Consider the following 21,678-nt stretch of genomic DNA (forward strand, 5'->3'; position numbering starts at 1 on the left):
GATTTAACATTTAACCTTCCAAGGCAGAGTATAATCATAGCTGACCACTAACTAATCACCAACTAACTCTAACTAACCACTAACCACTAACTTCTAACTAACTACTAACCTCTAACTGTCTAACAAACTGTCTAACATCCAACATCTAACCTCAAACTCTAACCAAAATTAACAGTTATCATTATGTAATGTATCATTTAGCCATTACAATTGTTAATGCATTAGCTGTGTCTTGTAATTACATTAAATAATGCATTATTACCTGTTACACTCTCCCGCAGTAGAACGAAAGAGAGAATCCTCTCGATGGGGAAAGTGTAAGTAGAGACTCTGGGCGTAAAACCAAACAGCGTTCATCTTGCGGCGTTTCAACACAGCACAGGGATTTTCGGACATATGTCGTGATTTTAGACGGGAGGATGACCTGACATGAATCGAACTGCCAGCGCTTCGTATGACTGGAAGGTTGACTTGACCTTTGTAGCGCAATGTGCAGGACTTGACAAGCAGAACTCAAAGACGATATCGTTGTCCAAAGGACTCGGACGTATTCCTAGGTATTACCACGAATATTCGATGCACAATCATGGTAGTTGAATAGCAAATAACCTTGCTGGAGATTCTGGGACACGACACGAAAGAGAATGTGAAAAGAGCTAACTACTAAACTAGAACGCAAGAGTAATAGAGTATCCGAGGAATTCCTACCAAAAAAAACTTGAAGTAGTTAGGACACCTGGAATCTCGAAGACCAACTGTCTGCTCGAGCAGCACTTTCTTTTTCACGGCGTCTGTAGCCTTGTTGGGTGTTGAAGCCGCCTTCGTACAATCAATGACACCCTGTTTCTTCGATGTGTTCTCTTAGAAAGCTTCGACAACGTACGTCGCGACAGCGTCATCTAAAAAGAAATCCGTCAGTTCACTCTAACAGCCCGTCCGCCTTCTAGACGTCTTCTGCGAGGTGCATCCTCCGTGATATCGTCACCATTCCCGAGCCCAGAACCCCCAGGTGTAGGGCCAGAAGGGAGGGAATGATGAGCCAATTGTGCTATAGGGAGAACTGGATACGTTGGTGGAGAATGGGCAGCTTCGTGACGCGAGCGGTTCAGGGAGAACAAGGATTTAACAACGAGCGTCAATAAAGATAGTGACGTCAATGTAAAAGCCTAGCACAACCATGCAATCAGCACAGCGCACTGATCGCCAGGGACTCGTGTATGCTAACCAAGGTTTTCCAGCTGATAGGCTCCACCAAGCTATTTGCAACTTCAGCAATGAGTTCCGCACCTACTCGAGCACGGCCAACCGTCGCCGTGTCACGATTCATGCATGTTTTCCAAGATGCACATTGTTGAATCATGGCAGGCAGAGTGTTGCTTTCACAGATGTTGCTTCTGTAGTGTGTGGCACACATGGCAATGTCTTGTACGATATCTGACGAATAGTTCATTTTAGCACGTGCATCAATCTCCTGAGGATGATCATACCCATCGAGTATTCTGAGACGCGGTGTTCAACATCATGTTGTACTGTGATAATGAACTGCACCAGGAAATAAAGAAACAACACAACCAGTGACAGGTAGAAAAAGACTTGTAAATATCTTGGGAAGTCTGATCAGCGTACGCGGATGGTGGGAAGGCAAACAACATCACCCTAGCAGGACCTGTGGTCTGTCTGGCTGCGGCGCCGGGGCAGACCCCATGTTGACAATGTAATTGTTTGTCGTATTGTGTGTCACAGGTCCAACATGAGCTGCACCGGTATCACTTCCTTCCTTCCTGCCGTACACTGCGTCGTTGCGTAACGGTACAGCTTGATGGCTTTTCGTACGAGCCCTCTGCCTCAAATTGAAAATTCTTCTGAGCGCCCCTGTGGCAACTATTCTCCCACTTTCTCTCTCAGAAGCCTCGGTATTAGGAGGGTCTGGCTCGGACGTATCCACATTCCGCGGCTCCTGAGGTGCGAGTGGGGGAAATGCTTTCTGAGATGAGAAATTGACGGGAGGCGCCCATGCGTGGACTGGAGGAGCCTGCGGTACTGGAGCCTGAAAAATGAATGGCACGTTGCGATTTCCCCCAAACATGGGGGTTTGAGGTGGATGAGGAAATGCCGGGCTTGTGGGTTGGAGGTGATCGAATGGACCTTGAGACTTGTCAGTCCGGTGAGAACTCAAACAGGATGAAAACCCACGTTTTTTGGGGGGATTTATGCCATCATCAGAAGCCCAGACTGGCTTTGTATTACTGCTTGGTCGGGACGTGAACTGGAAGTCCATTGGAGCCTCTGTCGATCTCTGCGCATGCAGGTGGGTATTTATATTCATCACGTCACATGCACTTTGGCTGAAGTAGACCGCTGCTAGTTCACGGCGAGTTTTGAGTCGTTAAACAGGAAGAAACTGCGAAAGGTAACGGGGAAGCTTCAAGCCACAGACACCTGGGTGAACGAGCCTGACACACGCATCTGCAACACGTGCCGAGTGAATGCGTATCTTGACGCGTGTTTCATATCAAATTTCATCCAGTCAACGTGTGCCATTGAGCCGTGTTATCTACGCCCGCAATCAATTCGTTACAGTACACGTCCTACGCCAGGCCCTGCAAGATCTACTGATAGTGAATAACCTGGTTTCGCCCATGGGGTATTGGTGACTGAGACCTTCAAGAACACGTACCCGGGGTCAACATTTGGATCCGCGTCGAAGGATTTCATCAATTGTTTCGTCCTCAGCATGCGTCGATCGTCACTCGTGGTGAAGGTAATACACGGTGTTCGAGAGTAATCGTGAATCATTGACCGTAGATGAATTTGCGATGTGATCCGCGAAACCTCTCGCATGGTGAATTGGGGTCAGAGCCAGATTCAGTGGTGTGGCATAACGGCTGTCGACTTGGATTCCCGATCGTTTAAGGAGGCTATTTATTCTTCGACTGATAGAATTCCCGAAAACCTGCAGTGACAGTTGGTCGATAATCGAAGGAAGGCCTCGTATAGCTCCAGCTGCCGCAAGAGCCCGCCTAGGCCAGTAGAACTGATGGCCGTGTTGTACCGCTACTTCTACGGCGCAAAATTCCGATGAGGATGGTTTTGTGAGGAAAATCAATAAACAGAAAACACTAAAACCAGTTGGACCGGGCGAAGTGAAAATGACGTGGTCGTGACGTGGAGGGTGGAGGCTTGAGGATGGATTGAGCAAGTACCGAAGATGTGTATTATCCGAAGAACTTCCACATTCTTCTGCTTTGGTTAAAGCAGTAAAGCGCCAAGGAATCGGCATGTGAGAACCTCCCCATGAGAGCAAAACCTCCGTGGTGCCGGCTATCACCATGCCTCGCTCGCAAATTAGCACTGTGTCGAAGTGGATGTAAGCAATGCACGAATGGGAATCAGATCACTCACCGAAAGATTCGGCTCCATGATCGAATAGGTCGTTTCATGTTTGTAAATTCTCCAGGGCCTAGCACGACCGCGTTGAAAGAAACGCATATGGTAATCTGCAAATCGAACATGAGCACCCGAATCGCGTCTGCAAGTCTCTGAAGAATGCTGTACATGGTTATGGTACCGTTCCACGCTACAGAGCTATCGCATGATAGAACTTGGATGACTGATTTCCTCGAGTCCAGTTTGATGGACACGTAGCTTGCAAGTATATATGCGGCCAAAGGGACTGGAAGAGTTTGTCCGCTGATAACAGCATGAACGTCAGGAAACGAACACCAAGGGGATATGGAGAGACGCACCTTCAAGTCTGATAGATTGGTCTTCCGAGCTACTGGGCATGATAGGATGATTAAATAAATGACGAGGAGTATGGAAAATCGGCTGAGTGGTGCGGAAGGACAAGACGGCGGTACAGATATGGGGGACCATGGATGAAGTTCAGGTGAGAAGGAGGGGATACATGGGCGAGGATGTATTTCCGTGTTGTCGATGGCTATTCGGTATGATAGACGCTGGTCCTGATCGCACTAAGCTGAAGTCAAAAGATGAGACCAACGGCAGCGGGAGAGCCTGTGGTAAAGAAGTGGGCAATCATGGTCATCAGTACTAGCGACGGTGGCCCACCATCAATATGCGAATGTCAGAGCGCCTTTTGATGCTGACCCAGCCTCGTGGTTTCTTTCAAAACTTGTGTTGCTCACACCAGTCATTGAGCACACGGCAATGTGATAGATAGAATCCAGTGTATTTCGCAGTGCCTACAATAGAAACCGGTGAAAATTCGATGGCAAGTCCAGAACTGCAACAAGACGAGGTGGAAAGGATGCTACTATGACGATTGGAATGCAAGATGAGAGCGTCTAGTACATTAGGAGGAAGTGCAACAAGCGACGAAGAAAATGTGAGTGTGAATGCGACTTGGAGCAAGAGTAAGAATAGGACAAGAAATTAAAATACCGTAGCAACCTGGGTATTGCAACGAGGCGGTGTCGGTTCCTGATGGTGCGGGAGCCTGTACCTGGGTCCTGATCCTGAATGCTGTTGCCCGGTGAATTTGTTGATTCGTCGGCTTGGGCGGTTGGTAGCGAGAGGCGCGCAGTGTCATGAGTTGAAGTGGTGATCGGCTGTGTGTTTAAGTTTGCAGGGTTCTGAGATTAATATGGGGGACGGGCTTCAGTCGGCGAATGAGGGATGGGTGTCCTAGGCGGACGGGGGTGGAGCGGTGGGACCTGGTAGCGATCACAAGTTGTAGAATGTACGCTAAGTACTCTCACCAAGGTTGGTTTTACTTGAGTCTCCAGGTCATATAGAAGAAAGACAGTCGTTCCTTCTAGTTCTGTTTATCCTAGTAGCGTTTTCGTTGTTGGCTCATCGAGACTCGAGGGTGCGGCTGGCCGTGGTACTAGGCTTAGAATTTGGTTGGAGGTGGGAATCTCAAGCTTCGAATCCTAACAAGGCCAAATAGTGAACAGTGAACGGGCTTCTAGAAGCTCAAACTCAAGACTTGGTCATGGAGATCTAGCTTGCCGTCTGACATAATATTGGATGTGCTCACCACCTGCTCACCATTTGCACTCAAACCACAAATACTGATCAGACGATTATTCTGTGTCCGGTCCATTTCGAGATGACCTTCACCGTCTCGACGTCCCACAACCTCACTTCCCCATCGCTTCCATCTAAAACACTCTTGCCGTTCGGAGACATCGTTATAGTAGTTGGCACTCTTGCCTCATCTCCATCATCCTTCCAATCTTCACCTATCCGATAGGCAAAGACTGGCGAGATGTGTGCCACTCCCCAGGTGATCTTCCGAACATGTGACAGTGCGTCGTCCGCCGTCCAGGTGCGCAACACCAAGTACACAGTTGGCATGACCGCTGCAGCCTGTCTGTCCTCACTTGTCGGGGAACACATGTTCTGCGCTTCGGGTCTCAACGACAGCACATCGCGCACTATGTATGCGAGAGGAGTCCGCTGGCATCTTTGAATTAGAACGGGTTATTCGGGAACGGCAAAGATCGCTGGTGAGTATCCGGGCCTTTCCTCTTTCACTTTAACTCTTTTTGATATAACTGAAAGCCTAATTATGGTATTTCAAATGGCTTTGGCCCTCTGAGAGAAATCGCAAGTGAGCTTTGCAGCAATCCGTAGCGAGTGGTCAGCTTTAGGAGCGTAAAGCATCACTCACGAGTCACATCGTTCTGTCCGACTCATACAGACGTACTCTAATCACAGATGCAACTGTCAGATGAGACGGTGGGAGTCGCGGAAGTTGATCGTTTTTTAGGCTGCGTACCATGCGTTATCTTCGCGTTCTCTTCACAGCACGTTGTTCCTGCGTGCTCTTCTCCGAATCTTGCCCCCTCATATTCTGCATCATTCTCTTCTAGACCTCCCCCTCGTCACCCTCGGCTCTCGACACCCACTTCTGTCCAACATGAACAATCATTGTACGAGGTGGTCCCGCACCTCGCGATAGCCCTACAGGTTTTCGGGAACAAGACGTGCGTGCTTTGGAAGGTTTCATTATACGAGTTTAGTGTAGGCGTGCCATTCTGGACACCAGGGTTATCCTCTATTCGCTCTCACAAGCTGCCCCGACAAATATGAGGCCCTCTAAAGTTTCAAGCGATCTTTCTCATCTCAGCCCGACATACACAGCTACGAAGTCTATGGTGGATGACGCCAAAAATGTGCCCAAGTACGCGTTACCTTCTCAGAGTCAGTATTTTATCGCAGTTATTTAAAGCGTCTTTTGAAGAAGGCCTAGCGGATCCTCAACGGATACCCCCGGATGGTAGTGTGTTCGCGTACCGCCATAGAGGAGTAACTTAGCCATCGACGATACATACCCTTCTCGATGATGAATCAGGAACAGGAAGACTTGAACCGAGCGGTTGGAAGGTCGACTCGTAGTGCAGGAAGTACTCAAGCAAAAGGATGTACGGCTACATATTCAAAATGTTCTCGTACGGGAACATAGTTTTCGAGAATGAATCAATTACCAAACACTCTAGAGTAGACGACAATATAACAGAGATTGCGAAAACGGACAGCTAAAAGCACGACAATATCATGGTAATTCCTACAAAAAAATAGAACAGCGATGAAAGAGCATCGAAGATCGACAATTTGCAAATCCGTACTAGATGAAAGCAATACGACGTAGAACTATACACCAATATGAATGAAAACAATTCTCTGCTCGAGAGGGACAAACTTCTTCACAGCATGCGTAGCATGATTGAGTGCCTTGGCCGCCTTCGTACAGTCCAAGACACCCTGAACATATTCTCGTAGAAAGCTTCAACAACGTGATTTGCGACTTCATCATCGACCACCCATAGCGTGCCAATCACGCTCTTGAACCCAGAAAACTGCAAGCCAGCTGCGAGGTGGATGACCTCGTCGGGCGTCTCTTCATCGCCGACTGCGGTATGACACGCCGATAAGAATGCGAATTCAGCTTCTGGAGTGTCGTTTTCCATGATGTCGAGCAACATGAGGGGATTGTCTTTCATGGCAAAGTGTGAGTTGTATGGTTTCTTGCGGTCCTGTTTTCCATGGCAAGCGAGGTGCACCCAGGTATTGCATCGCAATGCTTGGAGTGCACCTGTTTGTGTAGCTTCTTCTCCAGAAAGACTAGTGAACTTGATGTTGGGAGGGACGAGTGTATGAACGAGCTCGAGCTCACTGTCCACACTGGCAAGCGCCGTGCCGTGCCCTGCGCCTGGCTGGCTGGCTTTGTCCGATCGCCGCAAAGGATGGAGTCGCACGCATCTTCATTGCCCGTCAGGACCTGATTAGTGCCAAAAGTGTGGAAGTGTAGGAGCAAATAAAAATATCCTCGAGACAGAGTTCCCGCCCACTTCCGTCTGCTTTCATTCGAGAAGGATGAGCTACATGAAGAGGGATGGAGGCGAAGGCGGCTGTCGGATACAACCAGATTTGCGAGTGGGGCTTCACTTCAAGATCATGACAGAGTACTTTGACAATGGGAAGCATGATCTCATCCCATATCTTCCGCAAGAGTACTATGAGCTCAGTTCTCGACTCCATTAGGCCCATGAGAGATGCATGCCATATCGCCATTCTGAAGTCGTCTTTGAGCTTCGCGAGATCAGCGAGAGCGAGAGAGGGGAAGGGAACATGGAATGGCTGCCCTGACGTCGAGACAATGACGGCATTGCAGGAGTATTGGCTGGAAATGAGGATGATGACTGGTCCATCGTGCGCTGCTACTTGCAAGTCTTCATATGATGGAGGGAGCAGGAATCGCGAGAAACCTTCCGTATTGCGGATTTCCGCTACTACAGCTCCCCACTGCTCCATACACCTCCTGTACCTCATTGCCGCCTGATCAGCAGCAGCTCTGTTAATGATAGCTGAAGAACCCTGAGTGGTGTTGAAAATGCGCTTGCTGGGCTCTGAAAAGTTGTGAGCTAGTTTCGGGTGTGCTGATTTGAGGTCTTCAACAGGCGAGAGAACAATGACCACTGCTGGCCACGGCCCTGCTCCACGAGTTCCACAGCCTTTTGTCGTTCATGACGGCGTAAGGCACACGACGCTGCATCTGCAGGGAGTGTTCTGGCACACTGGAAGGCGGCAACAGCTCCGCGCCGCGAAATAGTGGATGATCGTGTTGACAAATGAGCGTCAAGAAGCTCGAAATATGTTGTATAGGCCTCCAGTGCAGATTCATGACTGTACCTCTCTGCCGCGACAGTCCACTTGTATGCCTGAGTAATGCGTCTTGAAAAGCCTCGAGTGGGATGTCGTGATGCCATAAATGCTCCACTGCCAGTGACAAATCATCAGGGTTGTGTTGCATCTCGTAACGAGATAGATAGGCTGCCCTCAGCCATACATGGCTGGAGCATCTATCTGGGTGGAGTGAAGTCAAAGCCACCAATGATTCTTGGCAGAGCCTAATAGCCTCCTCAACATCTTCATTCCGCCGAGTTTGAGTGAAACGAGAGCAGAGTGCCGAGCTCAAATTGTAAAGATTTTTACGGCGCATTGGATCGTCGAGCTGTGTTAATTGAAGGGATTCACGGTACAGCTAGATGGCCTCGTTAAAATCCTTGCTGGTGTACAATTTATCATATCTGGTTATGAGTGCAGTGGCAAGGTTGTTGAGTGCGGTGTCATAATTTTGATGCCCAGGTGGGCGCAATGTCAGTGCCTCGCAATAGAGGCTGATAGCTCTGTCAATGTCATCTATGTTACCACGTTGGCTGAAACGGTCGAGGAGGGCACCCCCTAGGTCGTCCAAAGATGAATCACAGGACTTGTGCCCGACAAGGCACAGGAACATCGCCTCTTCGCGTAGAGAGATGGCCTCGTCAAGGTCATCAGATTTTCCCGGGTGATGAAAGCGATAGTTGCTGAGTGAGAAAGCCAAGTTATTCAAGTAGGTACCACGTTCAGAATGTCCCTCAGGGCACAGAGAAACAGCTTCACGACGAAGTTCCATGCTCTCGCCTATATCATCAATGCAGCCGCTTTGATGAAAGCATAAGAAGAGTGCCCATGAAAGCTGGTCCAGCGCTCTTGGACAGTGGTGATGGCCCAGAGGACAGAGCCCAACGAAGGTGGACGCCTTCGTTAGATGCGTCTATCGGAAGTTTGTTGCATTCACCAATAACATAATCCACGCCATTTTTCACTTCCGCGATGCTCCGAAGATAGGTGCCTTCTGGATACAGAAGCAGTAGCGCATGGGAGATTTGAGCAGGTTCCATGCCTTGCCCTGCGCCCGGTTGACCTTGTCCGATAGCCATGAAGGGCGAAGTAACATGTGTCTTCACTGCCTGTCGATATCTGACCAGAGCTGAAAGGGTCGGAGTGTAGGAGCAGATGTAGATATCCTCCAGGCATTGTTCCCACCAAGAGCGACCTGGTTTCATTCGAAAGAGGTGGGCTGCATGGAGAGGAATGGACGTGAAGGCTGCCATTGGACACAGCCAGATGCGCGACCGGTGCTGCAATTTCAGCTCATGCTGGAGAACATTGACAATGGGTAGCATTATCTCATCCCATACTTTCCGCAAGAGTACTCGCAACTGCTTCCTCGGCTCCTCTGGGCCCATACCAGTCGTGTGCTGTATCTCCCTGGTGAAGTCGTCTTTGAGCATCTCGAGATCGTTGAGAGTGAGAGACCATGGTGTGGCCCCCCTGATGTCGGCACAATGATGGCGTTGCAGGAGTACTGGCTCGCAATGAGAATGATGACTGGGCCATGGCGCGATGCCGCTTGCAAGTCTTCGTACGACGGTGGAAGCAGGAATCGCGAGAAATCTTGAAGGTTGCGAATTTCCGCTACCACAGCATTCCGATCGGTCGTAAGTCTCCTATATTTTATGGCTGCCTGATCGGCAACAGCTCGGTCCACGCTACCTGCGGGCCCTTGATAATCAGACAGGTGCTTGCTAAGCTGCGAGAATTTGTGCGCTAGGTTTGGATTCGTGGACTCGAGATCTTCAAGTGGAGTCCTGAGTCGAGCAGTCAGTGACCACTGCTGGTCACGGCCTTGCCCCACAAGTTCGACAGCATTTTGTGGGTTATGACGGCGTAGGGCACATGATGATGCATCTACGGGGAGTGTTCTGTCATCATGGAAGGCAGTAGCAGCTTTGCGGTGGATGATCGTGCTGACAAATGTTCATAAAGAGGCTCAAAATATGGTGCGTAGGCCTCCAGCACAGATTGATGACAATAAGCCTCAGCTTCAATCACCCACTGCGATGCTGCTCGAATAGTGCTTCGCGGCGGAGGCTGATAGCTCTGCTGATGTCATTGATGTCACCGCGTCGGTTGAAACGGTCTAGGAGGGTGCCTCCTAGGTTGTCCAGTGATGTATCACGGGATTTGTGCCCAACAGGGCGCAGACACAGCACTTCTTCATACAGAGAGATGGCCTCATCGAGGTCATCGGATTTGCCCTGGTGGCTGAAGCGGTAGTAGCTGAGTGAGAAAGCCAAGTTATTCAAGTAGATACCACGATCAGAATATCCCCCAGGGCACAGAGAAACCACTTCACGACCGAGTTGTATGCTCTCATCTATATCATCAATGCTGCCGCTTCGTCGAAAGCGTATACTGAGTGACTGCGAAAGCTTGTCGAGTGCTCTTGGACGGTGTTGATTGCCAAGAGGACAGAGCTCGAGTACGATTCGTCGAAAGTGGATGCCTTCATCGGACGCGTCCTTTAAAAGTTTGTTGCATGCACCGATCACATAATCCACACGAATTCCCCCAACCGTGATGCTCCGAAGATATGCGCCCTATGGACAGAAAGGTAGTAGCTCATGGGAGATTGAGCAGTTTCGCGGATGTCGATAGCGGTACGCTCCTTGGTGTGGCGCCAACTCAATGCTTTAAGGAGATGATAAAGAGATATTGGACGATCAGGGTGGCCTGCGGACGCAATGCAAGGACGTCGCGGAATAGACGGGTAGTAGAGTCAATGTCTTGAAGATCGCTGCGAATATAGCCTTCACGGCGTACGCACACGAGGTTGGTCAGTGCAGTTGCGCAGTCAGGGTGGCCGACCGGGCACTGCTCTAGAACCAGCTGGAAATGCTGTACAGCATCATTCAGGTCAAAGACCCTCTTGCTTTTTATGTATGCGGCAAATGTTGTGTGGCCCGCGTCTGTGTGTCGAGTAATCCTGTAGTCAACAATGAACTACACTGTGTGATCTGTCAGCAAAAGTCGACAGCACAAAGGCTGGCATCACTCACGTCAAACACTGTGCCATCCTTATTTTTGCGAGGGTGTATGACAGCGGCTTTCAGCGTGAGGGAAGGGTGGACACCGAAAACAGCTGGAAAGGATAGATCTACGACATATGAGTAGATGTGCATGAATGAGAAGCAGGTTACTCACTGAAAGGCTCATTTCTATGATGGAGCAGCTCATCCCACGACGTTTCGAGTTTTCTGATGACTTCTCTCCATTTCCAAGCATTCGACCGAGCTCAAAGGATGCCCTGATCTCCACCAATAATTTGGGTGACGCATCCGGTGATCTACACACCAAGTACCAGCACTCAATCGTGTCTGGAAGTCTCCGTGGAATGCTTTACAGGGTCACGGTTTTGCCCCACGCTACTGATTTATCGGATGATGGGACTCCGAGGGCTGATTTCCTGCGTCTCCAGCCCGTAGCGATAGACACGTAAATGCCTGCGGGAATGCGGAAGGAGGGACGTAGAGATTTTTTCCGCTAATGACTGCAGATAGAGCGTGAAGTCGCGAAACGAATTGCAAGGTGACATAGAGTGACCCACCTTCAAGTCTGATAGATTGGCCTTTCAAGCTACTGGCCATGATGACGCGATGAAGTAAACGACAATGGACACAGAGGATTGGGGATGGGCTGAGTGGTGGGCGGAATACTAATGAGTGGTGGCGCAAGACGGGAGTATGTATATAGGGGATGCGGATGACAAGCGGATGAAGTTCAGGTGAATGGGAGAGGACAAGGGGATGCTGCACGTGTATTTCCATGATGTCGGTGACGACAGTCGCTGGACCGGGTTGCACTAAACGCGGAGACTAAAAGATGCAACTAACGGCGGCGGGAGACCCATTGCTAAAGGGGTGTGCAATAATGCCGTAGTAGTCAGTCATCAGCGAAAGTGGACCTCTGAGACTCGTATATCTGCTCTAGGCGCGCCTTATGACACTGACCCAGCCTTGTGACTCCTTTCGGGACTTGGATCACCCATACTAATCATGAGTACACGTAGAATTAATGGTGAGATGAGAGAGCATCATGACTCATGTAGGAGATAACGGAATGAGTGACGAGGATGCAAGCGCGTACATTGAATGCAACTTAGAGCGACAGGGAATATGAAGAAGGTTGAGGTGCAATATTAATGCGTTGTTCAAAGGATGGAGTTTCGGAAATCAATTCGAGGGAGGGCTGGTGTTGGCAGGAACGAATGCAGTACTTAGGTCTTGCCATTTTGAGCGAGGTGCCCCCTTCACCACTTCCATAACATGGGCAAGAAACAGCCGGGGTCAGCTGAGAAGAAGCCTGCAGACAAGAAAGGTGGAAACACCAAGAACGCCGACAAAAGCGACCAATCCGAGGGCAAAGTAAGCTCCAACAGTCCCTTCTCATGAAAACCGCACCTCGAACGGTGTCCAGGGAAAAGGTGGTTTGAAAGCTGCAACTGCAGTCAACGTCCGCCATATTCTATGCGAGAAACACTCCAAGGCGACTGAGGCACTGCAAAAGATCCAGGTCGAGCTGCATGTTCCTCTCTGAAGGTGCATGTGTCCTGATGAGCGGTTGCAGGAGGGTCAGCGCTTCGACAAGGTAGCACAGGAATACTCAGAGGACAAAGCCAAAGGTGAGTTCAATCACCGGATATGGACTTGGTGGAATGTCAAATTCTCGTCCCAGCTGGTGGCAGTCTTGGGTGGATGGTGCGGGGGTCCATGGTTGTAAGTCATTTCAGTCCTTGACCGATGCCCGAAACCTATCTGAGACTCCGTTATAAAGGGTGCATTCCAAGATGCCGCATTCGCCCTTACCCCGTCGACTGTCGACAAGCCCGTTTTATCGTCTTTGGTCAAGACGAATTTCGGATACCACATCATCATGGTAGAGGGCCGTCGATGACTTTTGTACCTTCCGTCTACCAAGTACCCGTTTGCTCGAGTTTACAATTAGTGATCTACTACAACTACCGTACGTGGGTGAGATACAAGCTACGGATATACGGATCAGAAATAACACCTGAAACGGGGGCAGCATAACTACTGAATCAGATAGTTAAACAGTGTCGAAGCCCCAGCAGGAACAGATGCCAACTCATCCATGTGACTCCTATAAGAACTGCTGACTTGCACTGCAGTCTATGACAGACAAACTAAGCCGCGCCACAGCCTGCCACCAGATCACCATGGACCTTGTGAGGCATGGAGGCAGCGATGTGGGGCACATTATCACCATGTTGAGATAGAAGCCCAAGAAACAAACCTGGGCTGAGATCAGCAAGCCGATTTCAGAGGCTGTGTGGGAGGGGTCTAACTTTTGTCCTCTTTGGACCACGGTATCGGCACTGAAGACGACTTGCGATCATCGGGAAGTTCTGGAGCGGGGGTGGCTTCCTCTGACGGAGTGGGGGCTGCGCGTGCTCTTGGCTTCCGGGGTCTCCTGCTTGGCTTTGGGAGAGCCTCAGCGTCTGGTTCCTGATCGCATCAAAACATATATATCAACAAAAGGGCGGGGAGTAGCGTGACCGGAACGTACAGTAGGTTCAACTTCTTCTTGAGCAAGACCCGACGAACGCGCAACCGTAGAGCGCCGCCGGCGCTTCTGCTCATCCACTTCAGGATCTGGCGTTGTCCCAGAAGACGTCGGGGTTTGGTCAGGCTGGACAGTGCCTCTGCGGGAGTGATTTCTCCTGGATTCACCATTGGTGCGCAGTATAGCTGCCCTTCTGCGCTTGCTGGGGACAGCCAAAGAGGTGGGGTGGGCGGCTAGTACCTCATCGTCATGACGGCGGATATCCGCAAGCAGCGCGTTGCCTTTCTGCTTGTTCGCTCCCCTGCCATTCCTCCGCCGTCGACCTGCACCGTACTGTGCAATAGCCTTGCGGAAGTCGATGTGCGGCTTGTGCAGGTAATAATACGTGACGCACTGAGCGGCAGTCTTATTGGGCAGATGTTGGGAAATAAGCCCGAATTGTTTCGGATGGGCCGCATATTTCTCCTTGAAGACAAGGCGCTCCTCTTCCGTCCACAGGTCAAGAGCCGAAGATGAGCTGTAGAATTCCGCAGGTTCGTCCACGATATTGTTCGTATCGTCATAATAGTATGGCCCACAGCCATCGGTGACAGAAACCATATCCGGTATCTTTGCGACGTTCTTGATCGCCAAGTAACTTGGATCCGTCAGCTCCTCCATCCCAAGATTCGCAATGATCTGCTCCATCTCAAGATCAGAGCGAACAGCATCGCCCAAAACAGCAGCTGATCGTCTGGTTGACCTGCCGCCCGCAGAAGGTAGCATAGATTCCTCAAGTAGACCGCCTTTCGACACGTTGTCGAGCCGGGCACATTGTGCTATCCATTGCTGATGTAGCTCAAGATATTCTTCTCTCAGCTTCTGTTGTTTTTCCTGAAGGGCAGTTTCTCGCTCCAGGAAGTGTGCTGATAAGGACGTTCTGATGGACTGAGAATGTGAAGCCAGACTGCCCTGACGACGCTGATCAGTTGCAAATTCCTGAAACAGCTTGTCTTGCGTGTCAGTTGGTGAAGGGAGAGAAGGCTCGCGAATCGCCCGATTGGCCCTAAGAACAGGAACGACACGCTCATCGCGTGTCTGACGATCACATTGAAGCCTCGTTAGGACTACAAAACGGAGGGCTTTTGTGGTCGACTCTGCAAAAGATGAACGACCATAAAACCACGTGGCGGGCTGTTCTACGTCAAGTGCAGGAGTCAAAAGCTGCTCTCCTGCCTCGACATGTGATGGACTGCTGATCGTTTCGGTGACAACGACTTGCGGAGCGGACTTCAGCAAGGGAGTATCTCCTATTAATGTTCGCGGAGAGTCGACATCAATATCTTTCTCCTGCGTTCTTGATGCCGGTGAAGTAGCCACGGTCACGGACGTTGGTGAATCATCAACGACCACCCCCAAAGATTTCAAAGCAGGAATGGGCACAGCCGGATTGATGGGCTGGGTATGCACTTCATCGAGAAGAGGGGAGGTTTGCGTTTCAGTCCCTGTTCGAGCTGAATCTCCCAAGAAGGCGAATTCTACGTCACTAGGAAGAGCATGAGATGATATAAGTCCAGGAGGAGACATCTCAATATCTAAAATTTGGTATACATCTTCAGGGTTATCGACAAGTAAAATAGATGATCGCACCTTCTCCCGACAATAGACTTGGAGGGGAACGCGGGAAGTTCAGCGGACCATTGAGCTCACCATTCATCACAGGATGGACCGATTTGGCATCCACGTGCAGCAACTCGTGGAGTAGAGGCTCAGGGTGCGTGGAACCTTTTCCAGAAAACAAGTTTGGTGCAGCGTAAGAATTCGATGTAGAACCAAGTCGATCAGGATCTCGCGACAACACATCCGTCAATACTTGGGGAATTGTGTTCTCTCGATTTGATCTCGGTGACACGATGTCCTTATGATTACGCACGGAGACGGCAGATTTATCAGCTCGAGACGAAGCAGATGATCGGGATGAAGATCTTGACTTTAATCTTTTAAGCGGTGGTTCTGAGGATATTGAGGAAGCTCTAGATCGTGCTACGGAGTGGGCGGGTGATGCACGTCTACCCAATGGCGAGCGTCTGCGGGAGTCGTGGTCGGTGAGACGAGGGTCTGGGGGAGGAGAGTTAACGGCATGGCGAGGCGGTGTGCTAGCTATTGAGGTTGAAGACCTTGTGTCATCGTGATCATAATGACTAGATGGTCGACGCGGATGGTAAATATCTGGCGACCGCCGAGTAATATCGTCATATTGTGGCCTGTACGAATCTGACCGAACGAATACGTGTGGTTCTCGACTACCACCACCACCACCACCAGCAGAGTAAGGACGATATGTATCACCATGAACAGGAGGATACGATGGTGACTTCTGGGGGGAATAATCACGTGCAGGACGGGCACGGTAATCTGCAAACCTTGGACTTGGGGGTTCCAACCTAAATACGATGGTAAGAGAAAATACCAAGTGAGACGAAGATGGACAAACGCTTCGTATCGGCCGGATCGATCGACGTGTGATTGCTTCCAGGAGTCTGATGGCTCAAACATTCGTTCTGCCATGGTATCTCTGCGAGGTTTCTCCCGTATTGGTGGTGGACTCGGAGATGATCTTCGATCTTGCCAAGACGACTGCCAGCGGGGACCGGAATCCCAGAAGCGCGGTTCTGTCGGACGAGACCGGTCATAACGATCTGGGGATGGACTGCAGCTGTTATAGCGTTCTGGTCTCCATGCACCGGGCCTGTAGATATTCGGATGATCATCACTACGATAACTAGGTCCCCCACGGGGGGCATAACTATCGTATGGGGCGTATCTCCTTGAAGATGGGCCAGGAGACGGGGACCTTCGACGTGCAGTAGAATAAGGTGACTAAGAAATAGGGTATTTGAACAACCCGAGAATGTAGGACTCTCACGAGAACTTACGTCGTACGCAGATGAGAAACTGCCACCTAGAGAGCGCCGTAGGTCATGTGCAGACGAAGGACTAGCAAAGGTAGATGTTTCGTAGCTTGCAGAAGTCATGCTTGAGAGGTTTGCGACCTCCAATATGCTGCAGCACTTGTCACAGGTAGGAAGGATGAGAGGTCGGTTCGAAAATCAGCCTAGCGCGTCGTGCTATTGCAAAACTTTGTAGAGCTATTTGAAAGCAAGTCAATGTCAGTTATCGAACATGAATGTTGAACTTTAATGCAGTTGCGAGCGAAGACGCTCAGGTCGAAGTAAACGCTTGAGGTAGATGAGTGATCTCTAGAAAGAAGGGATTGAAACTCCGACCCCCCATCTGCGGGTCGATGCTTGTTATTGCAAGTATTACTGGGCGACTGCTGAACTCTACTGTGATGAACTCTGCTGCATTCGCAAGTTCTGGCTTCAAGGATCCTCGAAAACTTAGCTTCGAACGAGATTGGATCCGCAGAGCAGTCCTGGCCTCATACTGGGCAGTCATTATTCTCGCTTTCCCATTCTGGTGGCACTTGACGAGTATCGAGAGACTTGCACTTCCAACTAGTCAAGTACGATCCCAAGTCCAGAATAACATCGTCTTCCCTGTCGTTGTTCATTTTGATGCGTCGATCAACCATCAAAATCCCAGCCTAATCTCTCAAGTCCGAACATTACTTCATAATTTTGCCACGAATGAACCTGGAAGGTGGAGAGGCGTCGACCTACATCTACAAGACAAAAATGATGAAGGTGTGTGCGCTCGCAAAAATTGTGTCAGTGGACAGGACATCTTGACGTGTTACTGTAGTTAGCAATAATGCATCTAGCCCATATACAGTTTCTCTTGGTGAACAGACCTCAATTGCCCATTCAAGACGCTTGCGGGTGAGCAAGACTGAGGCGCAGTCAGGTGAGTCAAGTAAAGTGCAGTATTTTGAAACGCATTCGAGCGCTCTCATGCCAGCATCAAGATTAAGCTCTATATTGTCCGACCTCATCGCTCCCCCAGAGTCGAGCACTTCACATTCGCAGCGCGTCGTTCAATACTCAGATCACTACCGTCTCTCTTTTACACTGCTGAACGAAGACGCAACCCCTAATCGATTTGTTGAGACATGGGACGTACAAGCTGCTTTCGCGGGTAATTCACATAGCCCCTGTATCTCGAGACCAACTCTAAAGACACTTTATCAGAATTCATATTTCCACTCATGTCCCGACTCTCTGCTTTGCACAATTTCACAGTTGAAAGCCAAGTCCAGTATCATGCTCCATTAGCCTTTGAGCCAAAACGCCTCGCCCTTGGTGACACTGAAGCATCAGGGCTGACTCAAGAAGACTTAACAGTATTCATCAACTCTGCTGAATGGACACTCTGTCAGTACTGCGTTGTGCTTAACAGTTTAACACCTGACCAGCTATCGTAGCATCCAGCGTCTCAAATGATCCTGTTCTCCACTTTGTTCTATTCGTTCCTTCAGAGATCCACTCACCCTTGAAGATTATTGACAATGAAGGTTAATGTGACGTATATCTACTTGTAGTCGTGTCTAACTTATCGATAGGCCGTCCGACAAATCAGAGCTCCTTCCTTCTGCCACAATGGGGAAGCATTTTCGTCCTCGACGATGAACTCGATTCCTCGTCGTTGCATCTTTCATATAACGATCTAAAACCAGTTTTCCGTAATTTTGCCACCCAGCTCGCTGCTCTTTTAGGCGTTCCACCCGTTCCTCTCGGCTTGGGCGTGGGAGAAAGCACCATTCTATCTGACTGGCAGTTAGATGCCCTGCTCCGGCGTCGTGCATTACAGAACGTGCAAGGCAGTCAGGACACATTACACAGCATTGTGAAGCTCGTGGATCAGATCAATAACATGCCTGTTGGGCAAGTGGTACGAGACGATGTCCTGGATGCCCTTGAATCGCTCCATGAGGTGCGTTCTGCATTTAATGTCCTATTAATGAAGACTGCTCAAAAAATGCAGGCCTATCGCACCGCCGCGACCTCGCCGGCGCTTGCTCTGCGGTGGTCCAGTAAGGCATTATCTGTGGCGTCGCGCGCTTTCTTTAATCCTGGGATGCTGGCATTGCTGTATTTTCCTGCCGAGCACAAGTATGCAGTGTACACGCCACTATTCGCATCTATATCGGTGCCTCTTGTAGCGGCCTTAATTCGAGATTTTATGGCATGGAAACGGGGCTCACAGGATGGTGGAAGGCGATGAGGGTGCTGATTACGCCTTTTGTGCGATAGCTTGTTCGTCCGCTAGGCTTTTGCCTACGCTAGAAAATAATGTAGTATAATCCTACGGCGGTGTATGGTAGCCGTCAGTGGTATAGAATATATAGATTACAAACACACGAAGTATAACTCGAACTACAGGCAACACTGCAGTCACTGAGTACTGAGTAGCGGTGATTGAGCGACGTTGTCCATGCTCAAAAAAATCGAGCGCAGTGTCCCCTTTGGTAGCGCGGAGATGTGTACATGACAGATATTTCCCGTCGCAGGAGGCTCGACGGCATCCCCTTGGTTCCCCTCTCTAAATACGAAAGTAGAATTGCTATTTTGCGGGTACTCCACTCATGCTACGTGATGATGACAGGGGCTCGCGTGGCGATTTGGGTAATGAGTGCTGGGACTCTGTTAAGTTCTCCGTGTGCTGCTCTCTTACCGCGTTCGCCAGCTGCTTCATTGCCCCGGGATGCCGGAATGCCCAGGAAAGTGAGTTTGCGCATGCAGCGAATTCTGTTCATAGCCCCCCCAGGCCTAAGACCAGCCTCGCCTTCCTCTGAATAGAGGCAGTTCCACTTCCAGAATTCAAGGCTTCAAACTTCAGCTCCCTTCTGATCGTACACTGCGTCATACTGGTCATTCCCTAAGTACCAAGTACTTGTGATACTTATTATTATTAATATTACTCCCTTTGAAGTCACGTGGAAGTAATAATACTCGACAGCACACTTCGATAGTCATTTCCACCAACGCCAGCCCCGACAAGCTAAGGTATCAAAGACAAGGTCTTATACTATTGATATGAGCTCAACGAAACTCAATTCTGAGGGTCTATTGTTATTCGAGCAACCTTTTGCACGGGTACGCAGCGACACCTACTAGTTCTCCATGACCTCACTACAATCCCACGTCGCCAGGTCCCTTATGAAAACTATCGGAAGGTATTCCGTGCAACACAACGGAACATAGAGCGCGAGCTCGGAAATGTCCAGACTTCCTCGAATGACTTACTAAAACGATCCAAGAGCCGCGAGGTCAACCTCGAGGAAGCCGCCAAGAGTGTAGATGGGATGATAGGTCGGGTGGAGAACCTCAAGCGCAAGGTACGCGGAATTATTTGCTAGCACAGATCTCATTTTACATCAGTGGGATTATCCACAGCTTTCTGAACTGCAGGATACCGCTGGAAAACCTACCCTTGATGTCACTCGGGAGAGGCTGCAGCATATCACGGCGGTAGAGACCCTGCAAACCACCAATAGCCTCGATTTTTCGCGGTGGGCAGACACGCGGCTTGACAGATGGCTTGTTGACTGGGCCCTTCGGTCTGGACGGGAAAATACGGCACGAAAGCTGGCACAAGACAGGAACATAGAGGTTTGTAGTTCCGCAAAGTGTTCATTCATATCAACTCATGGCACATACCGCTTAAACTAGACCCTTGTGGACATTGATCTGTTCACAGATATCCGAAGAATTGAATTCGCACTTTCCCAGCACAGTTGCACTGAAGCACTGGCATGGTGTAGCGAGAACAAGACGGCGTTGCGGAAAATTAAGGTGAGACTGAATGCTGCGAGAGAATCATTTCTATGAAGACATTTTCATTCTTCCGCAGAGCACACTTGAATTTGAACTTCGCTTACAAGAGTACATCGAGTTGGCGCGTGTTCAGAAGAAGCAGGAGGCCATGGCTTACTCGAGAAAGCATCTCGTGTCATGGCAAGAAACACATATCAACCAGATTATGCAGGCTGCCACGCTACTTGCAATAAAACCTTCTACGATGTGTGGTCCGTACCGCGTAAGATCACGTTTCTCCACCCGCGTCTGCATCTCATCGGACCTTGCAGAGACTGTATGACAATTCCCGTTGGCTTAATCTTATCCAAGCATTTCGGCTTGCGATTTACAATCTCAACTCTTTACCCACTGAACCCCTTCTTAATCTTGCTCTCTATTCTGGTCTCGCTTCACTGAAGCTTCCTTCCTGCAATGACCAGCTATCCCACAATGTGGACTGCCCGGTATGCGACCCCAGTATAAACACACTGGCTGAAGAAGTTCCGTTCAGCCACCACGCCAACTCCACTATTGTTTGTCGAATTAGTGGTAATATCATGGACGAGGATAACATGCCCATGGCGTTTCCCAGTGGTCAGGTTTACTCCAGAGAGGTATGTCTTTCACTCTCGAAATTTGACCTTTCACCAACCTCTCTATGTGGACAACTCATACTCACATTCTTCCGTCAGGCGCTGGAAGATATGGCTGCCAAACACAATGGCATGGTCACTTGTCCACTGAGTGACCAGAAGTGCGAGTTCAGCGCACTCAAGAAAGTATTCATCTCCTAGCTATTTACTTCGAGGTGTGGAATGCCGGACTCGTCGCCTCAGCAGTTTACTTCAATTCTCACTGTAATGAACCTACGCCCATTTTTTCATCATCGTGTAATAACATTCACAAAGCATACAATGTATTTCCGACTCGACAAAGGACAGGAAGGTGTCTGTTAAGAATCTTTGTCCCTTTTGTCCCTGCCCCAGCCGGAATCGACTGTATTCGTGAGTGAGCACTTTTTGGTGAGTGGCAATTGAGTGGTCGTTCCCCTTCTTGCTGGTTGATCGTCGACAATTGCCCACGGCTGAACAAGGTTAAATATCTTCCGTCATGACATGTGTAATAAACAGGTACTGACAGTAACAAGTTTCTGCGACCTTACGGAGCGCTGGGGTGACGAGAAGGACTTGGACAACATCATGCGCGGTAAATTTATCTCGAT

The 21,678-nt window shown here is 49.6% G+C and overlaps 7 protein-coding genes across 7 annotated transcripts; 3 read left to right on the forward strand and 4 right to left on the reverse strand.

Annotated features, from left to right (window-relative positions):
- Positions 1-755: 755 nt before the first annotated feature.
- On the reverse strand, positions 756-2,475 carry EDB91DRAFT_408436 (Di-sulfide bridge nucleocytoplasmic transport domain-containing protein). The gene is made up of 5 exons (XM_041327157.1): positions 2,194-2,475; positions 1,656-2,145; positions 1,488-1,603; positions 1,226-1,434; positions 756-1,166 (listed from the first exon to the last, which is right to left on the reverse strand). Exons 1-5 carry the CDS (start codon positions 2,324-2,326, stop codon positions 915-917), a joined length of 1,200 nt encoding a protein of 399 aa, XP_041182950.1. The 5' UTR covers positions 2,327-2,475; the 3' UTR covers positions 756-914.
- Positions 2,476-6,478: 4,003 nt separating this feature from the next.
- On the reverse strand, positions 6,479-8,683 carry EDB91DRAFT_1343038 (CHAT domain-containing protein). Its single transcript, XM_041325767.1, has 3 exons — positions 7,958-8,683; positions 7,250-7,907; positions 6,479-7,188 (listed from the first exon to the last, which is right to left on the reverse strand). The coding sequence occupies exons 1-3, from the start codon at positions 8,235-8,237 to the stop codon at positions 6,675-6,677; spliced, it is 1,452 nt and encodes a 483-aa protein (XP_041182951.1). The 5' UTR covers positions 8,238-8,683; the 3' UTR covers positions 6,479-6,674.
- Positions 8,513-11,783, reverse strand: EDB91DRAFT_1077355 (uncharacterized protein; the record flags this gene model as incomplete). Its single annotated transcript, XM_041314927.1, has 9 exons — positions 8,513-8,934; positions 9,092-9,627; positions 9,663-10,103; positions 10,189-10,736; positions 10,960-11,139; positions 11,196-11,293; positions 11,337-11,482; positions 11,540-11,639; positions 11,744-11,783. 9 exons carry the CDS (start codon positions 11,781-11,783, stop codon positions 8,513-8,515), a joined length of 2,511 nt encoding a protein of 836 aa, XP_041182952.1.
- A 643-nt stretch (positions 11,784-12,426) lies between these two features.
- Positions 12,427-13,368, forward strand: EDB91DRAFT_408469 (uncharacterized protein). The gene is made up of 5 exons (XM_041327158.1): positions 12,427-12,560; positions 12,613-12,708; positions 12,763-12,817; positions 12,871-12,911; positions 12,970-13,368. Exons 1-5 carry the CDS (start codon positions 12,462-12,464, stop codon positions 13,087-13,089), a joined length of 411 nt encoding a protein of 136 aa, XP_041182953.1. The 5' UTR covers positions 12,427-12,461; the 3' UTR covers positions 13,090-13,368.
- Positions 13,369-13,496: 128 nt separating this feature from the next.
- EDB91DRAFT_1242605 (uncharacterized protein) lies at positions 13,497-16,733 on the reverse strand (the record flags this gene model as incomplete). The annotated part of the gene is made up of 5 exons (XM_041322209.1): positions 13,497-13,661; positions 13,723-15,293; positions 15,349-16,142; positions 16,193-16,578; positions 16,635-16,733. 5 exons carry the CDS (start codon positions 16,731-16,733, stop codon positions 13,497-13,499), a joined length of 3,015 nt encoding a protein of 1,004 aa, XP_041182954.1.
- A 264-nt stretch (positions 16,734-16,997) lies between these two features.
- On the forward strand, positions 16,998-19,083 carry EDB91DRAFT_1098940 (phosphatidylinositol-glycan biosynthesis class S protein-domain-containing protein). The gene is made up of 7 exons (XM_041317114.1): positions 16,998-17,405; positions 17,464-17,565; positions 17,620-17,796; positions 17,850-18,032; positions 18,083-18,172; positions 18,221-18,591; positions 18,643-19,083. Exons 1-7 carry the CDS (start codon positions 17,003-17,005, stop codon positions 18,880-18,882), a joined length of 1,566 nt encoding a protein of 521 aa, XP_041182955.1. The 5' UTR covers positions 16,998-17,002; the 3' UTR covers positions 18,883-19,083.
- A 519-nt stretch (positions 19,084-19,602) lies between these two features.
- Positions 19,603-21,466, forward strand: EDB91DRAFT_1098946 (CTLH/CRA C-terminal to lish motif domain-containing protein). The gene is made up of 7 exons (XM_041317115.1): positions 19,603-19,754; positions 19,811-19,996; positions 20,055-20,270; positions 20,331-20,453; positions 20,512-20,697; positions 20,747-21,070; positions 21,149-21,466. Exons 1-7 carry the CDS (start codon positions 19,695-19,697, stop codon positions 21,248-21,250), a joined length of 1,197 nt encoding a protein of 398 aa, XP_041182956.1. The 5' UTR covers positions 19,603-19,694; the 3' UTR covers positions 21,251-21,466.
- Positions 21,467-21,678: the final 212 nt, after the last annotated feature.

This window comes from Suillus paluster, assembly GCF_016628075.1.
Source record: "Suillus paluster strain FC165 chromosome Unknown EDB91scaffold_3, whole genome shotgun sequence".
NCBI lineage: Eukaryota > Fungi > Basidiomycota > Agaricomycetes > Boletales > Suillaceae > Suillus > Suillus paluster.

Bases quoted from the DNA above. Each gene is read 5' to 3' on its own strand.
- EDB91DRAFT_408436 (XM_041327157.1), bottom strand. From the start codon at position 2,326: ATGAATATAAATACCCACCTGCATGCGCAGAGATCGACAGAGGCTCCA. The intron at 2,146-2,193 runs GTGGGTTTTCAT...ACAAGTCTCAAG, and splicing joins CATAAATCCCCCCAAAAAAC to GTCCATTCGATCACCTCCAA. The intron at 1,604-1,655 runs GTGATGTTGTTT...AGACTTCCCAAG, and splicing joins AGACCACAGGTCCTGCTAGG to ATATTTACAAGTCTTTTTCT.
- EDB91DRAFT_1343038 (XM_041325767.1), bottom strand. From the start codon at position 8,237: ATGGCATCACGACATCCCACTCGAGGCTTTTCAAGACGCATTACTCAG. The intron at 7,908-7,957 runs GTGGCCAGCAGT...ACCTCAAATCAG, and splicing joins GGAACTCGTGGAGCAGGGCC to CACACCCGAAACTAGCTCAC. The intron at 7,189-7,249 runs GTCCTGACGGGC...GGACAAAGCCAG, and splicing joins ACACTTTTGGCACTAATCAG to CCAGCCAGGCGCAGGGCACG.
- EDB91DRAFT_408469 (XM_041327158.1), top strand. From the start codon at position 12,462: ATGGGCAAGAAACAGCCGGGGTCAGCTGAGAAGAAGCCTGCAGACAAG. The intron at 12,561-12,612 runs GTAAGCTCCAAC...AACGGTGTCCAG, and splicing joins GCGACCAATCCGAGGGCAAA to GGAAAAGGTGGTTTGAAAGC. The intron at 12,912-12,969 runs GTAAGTCATTTC...TCCGTTATAAAG, and splicing joins TGGTGCGGGGGTCCATGGTT to GGTGCATTCCAAGATGCCGC.
- EDB91DRAFT_1098940 (XM_041317114.1), top strand. From the start codon at position 17,003: ATGCTTGTTATTGCAAGTATTACTGGGCGACTGCTGAACTCTACTGTG. The intron at 17,406-17,463 runs GTGTGTGCGCTC...GTGTTACTGTAG, and splicing joins ACAAGACAAAAATGATGAAG to TTAGCAATAATGCATCTAGC. The intron at 17,566-17,619 runs GTGAGTCAAGTA...CTCTCATGCCAG, and splicing joins CAAGACTGAGGCGCAGTCAG to CATCAAGATTAAGCTCTATA.
- EDB91DRAFT_1098946 (XM_041317115.1), top strand. From the start codon at position 19,695: ATGAGCTCAACGAAACTCAATTCTGAGGGTCTATTGTTATTCGAGCAA. The intron at 20,271-20,330 runs GTTTGTAGTTCC...CGCTTAAACTAG, and splicing joins CACAAGACAGGAACATAGAG to ACCCTTGTGGACATTGATCT. The intron at 20,698-20,746 runs GTAAGATCACGT...CGGACCTTGCAG, and splicing joins CGATGTGTGGTCCGTACCGC to AGACTGTATGACAATTCCCG.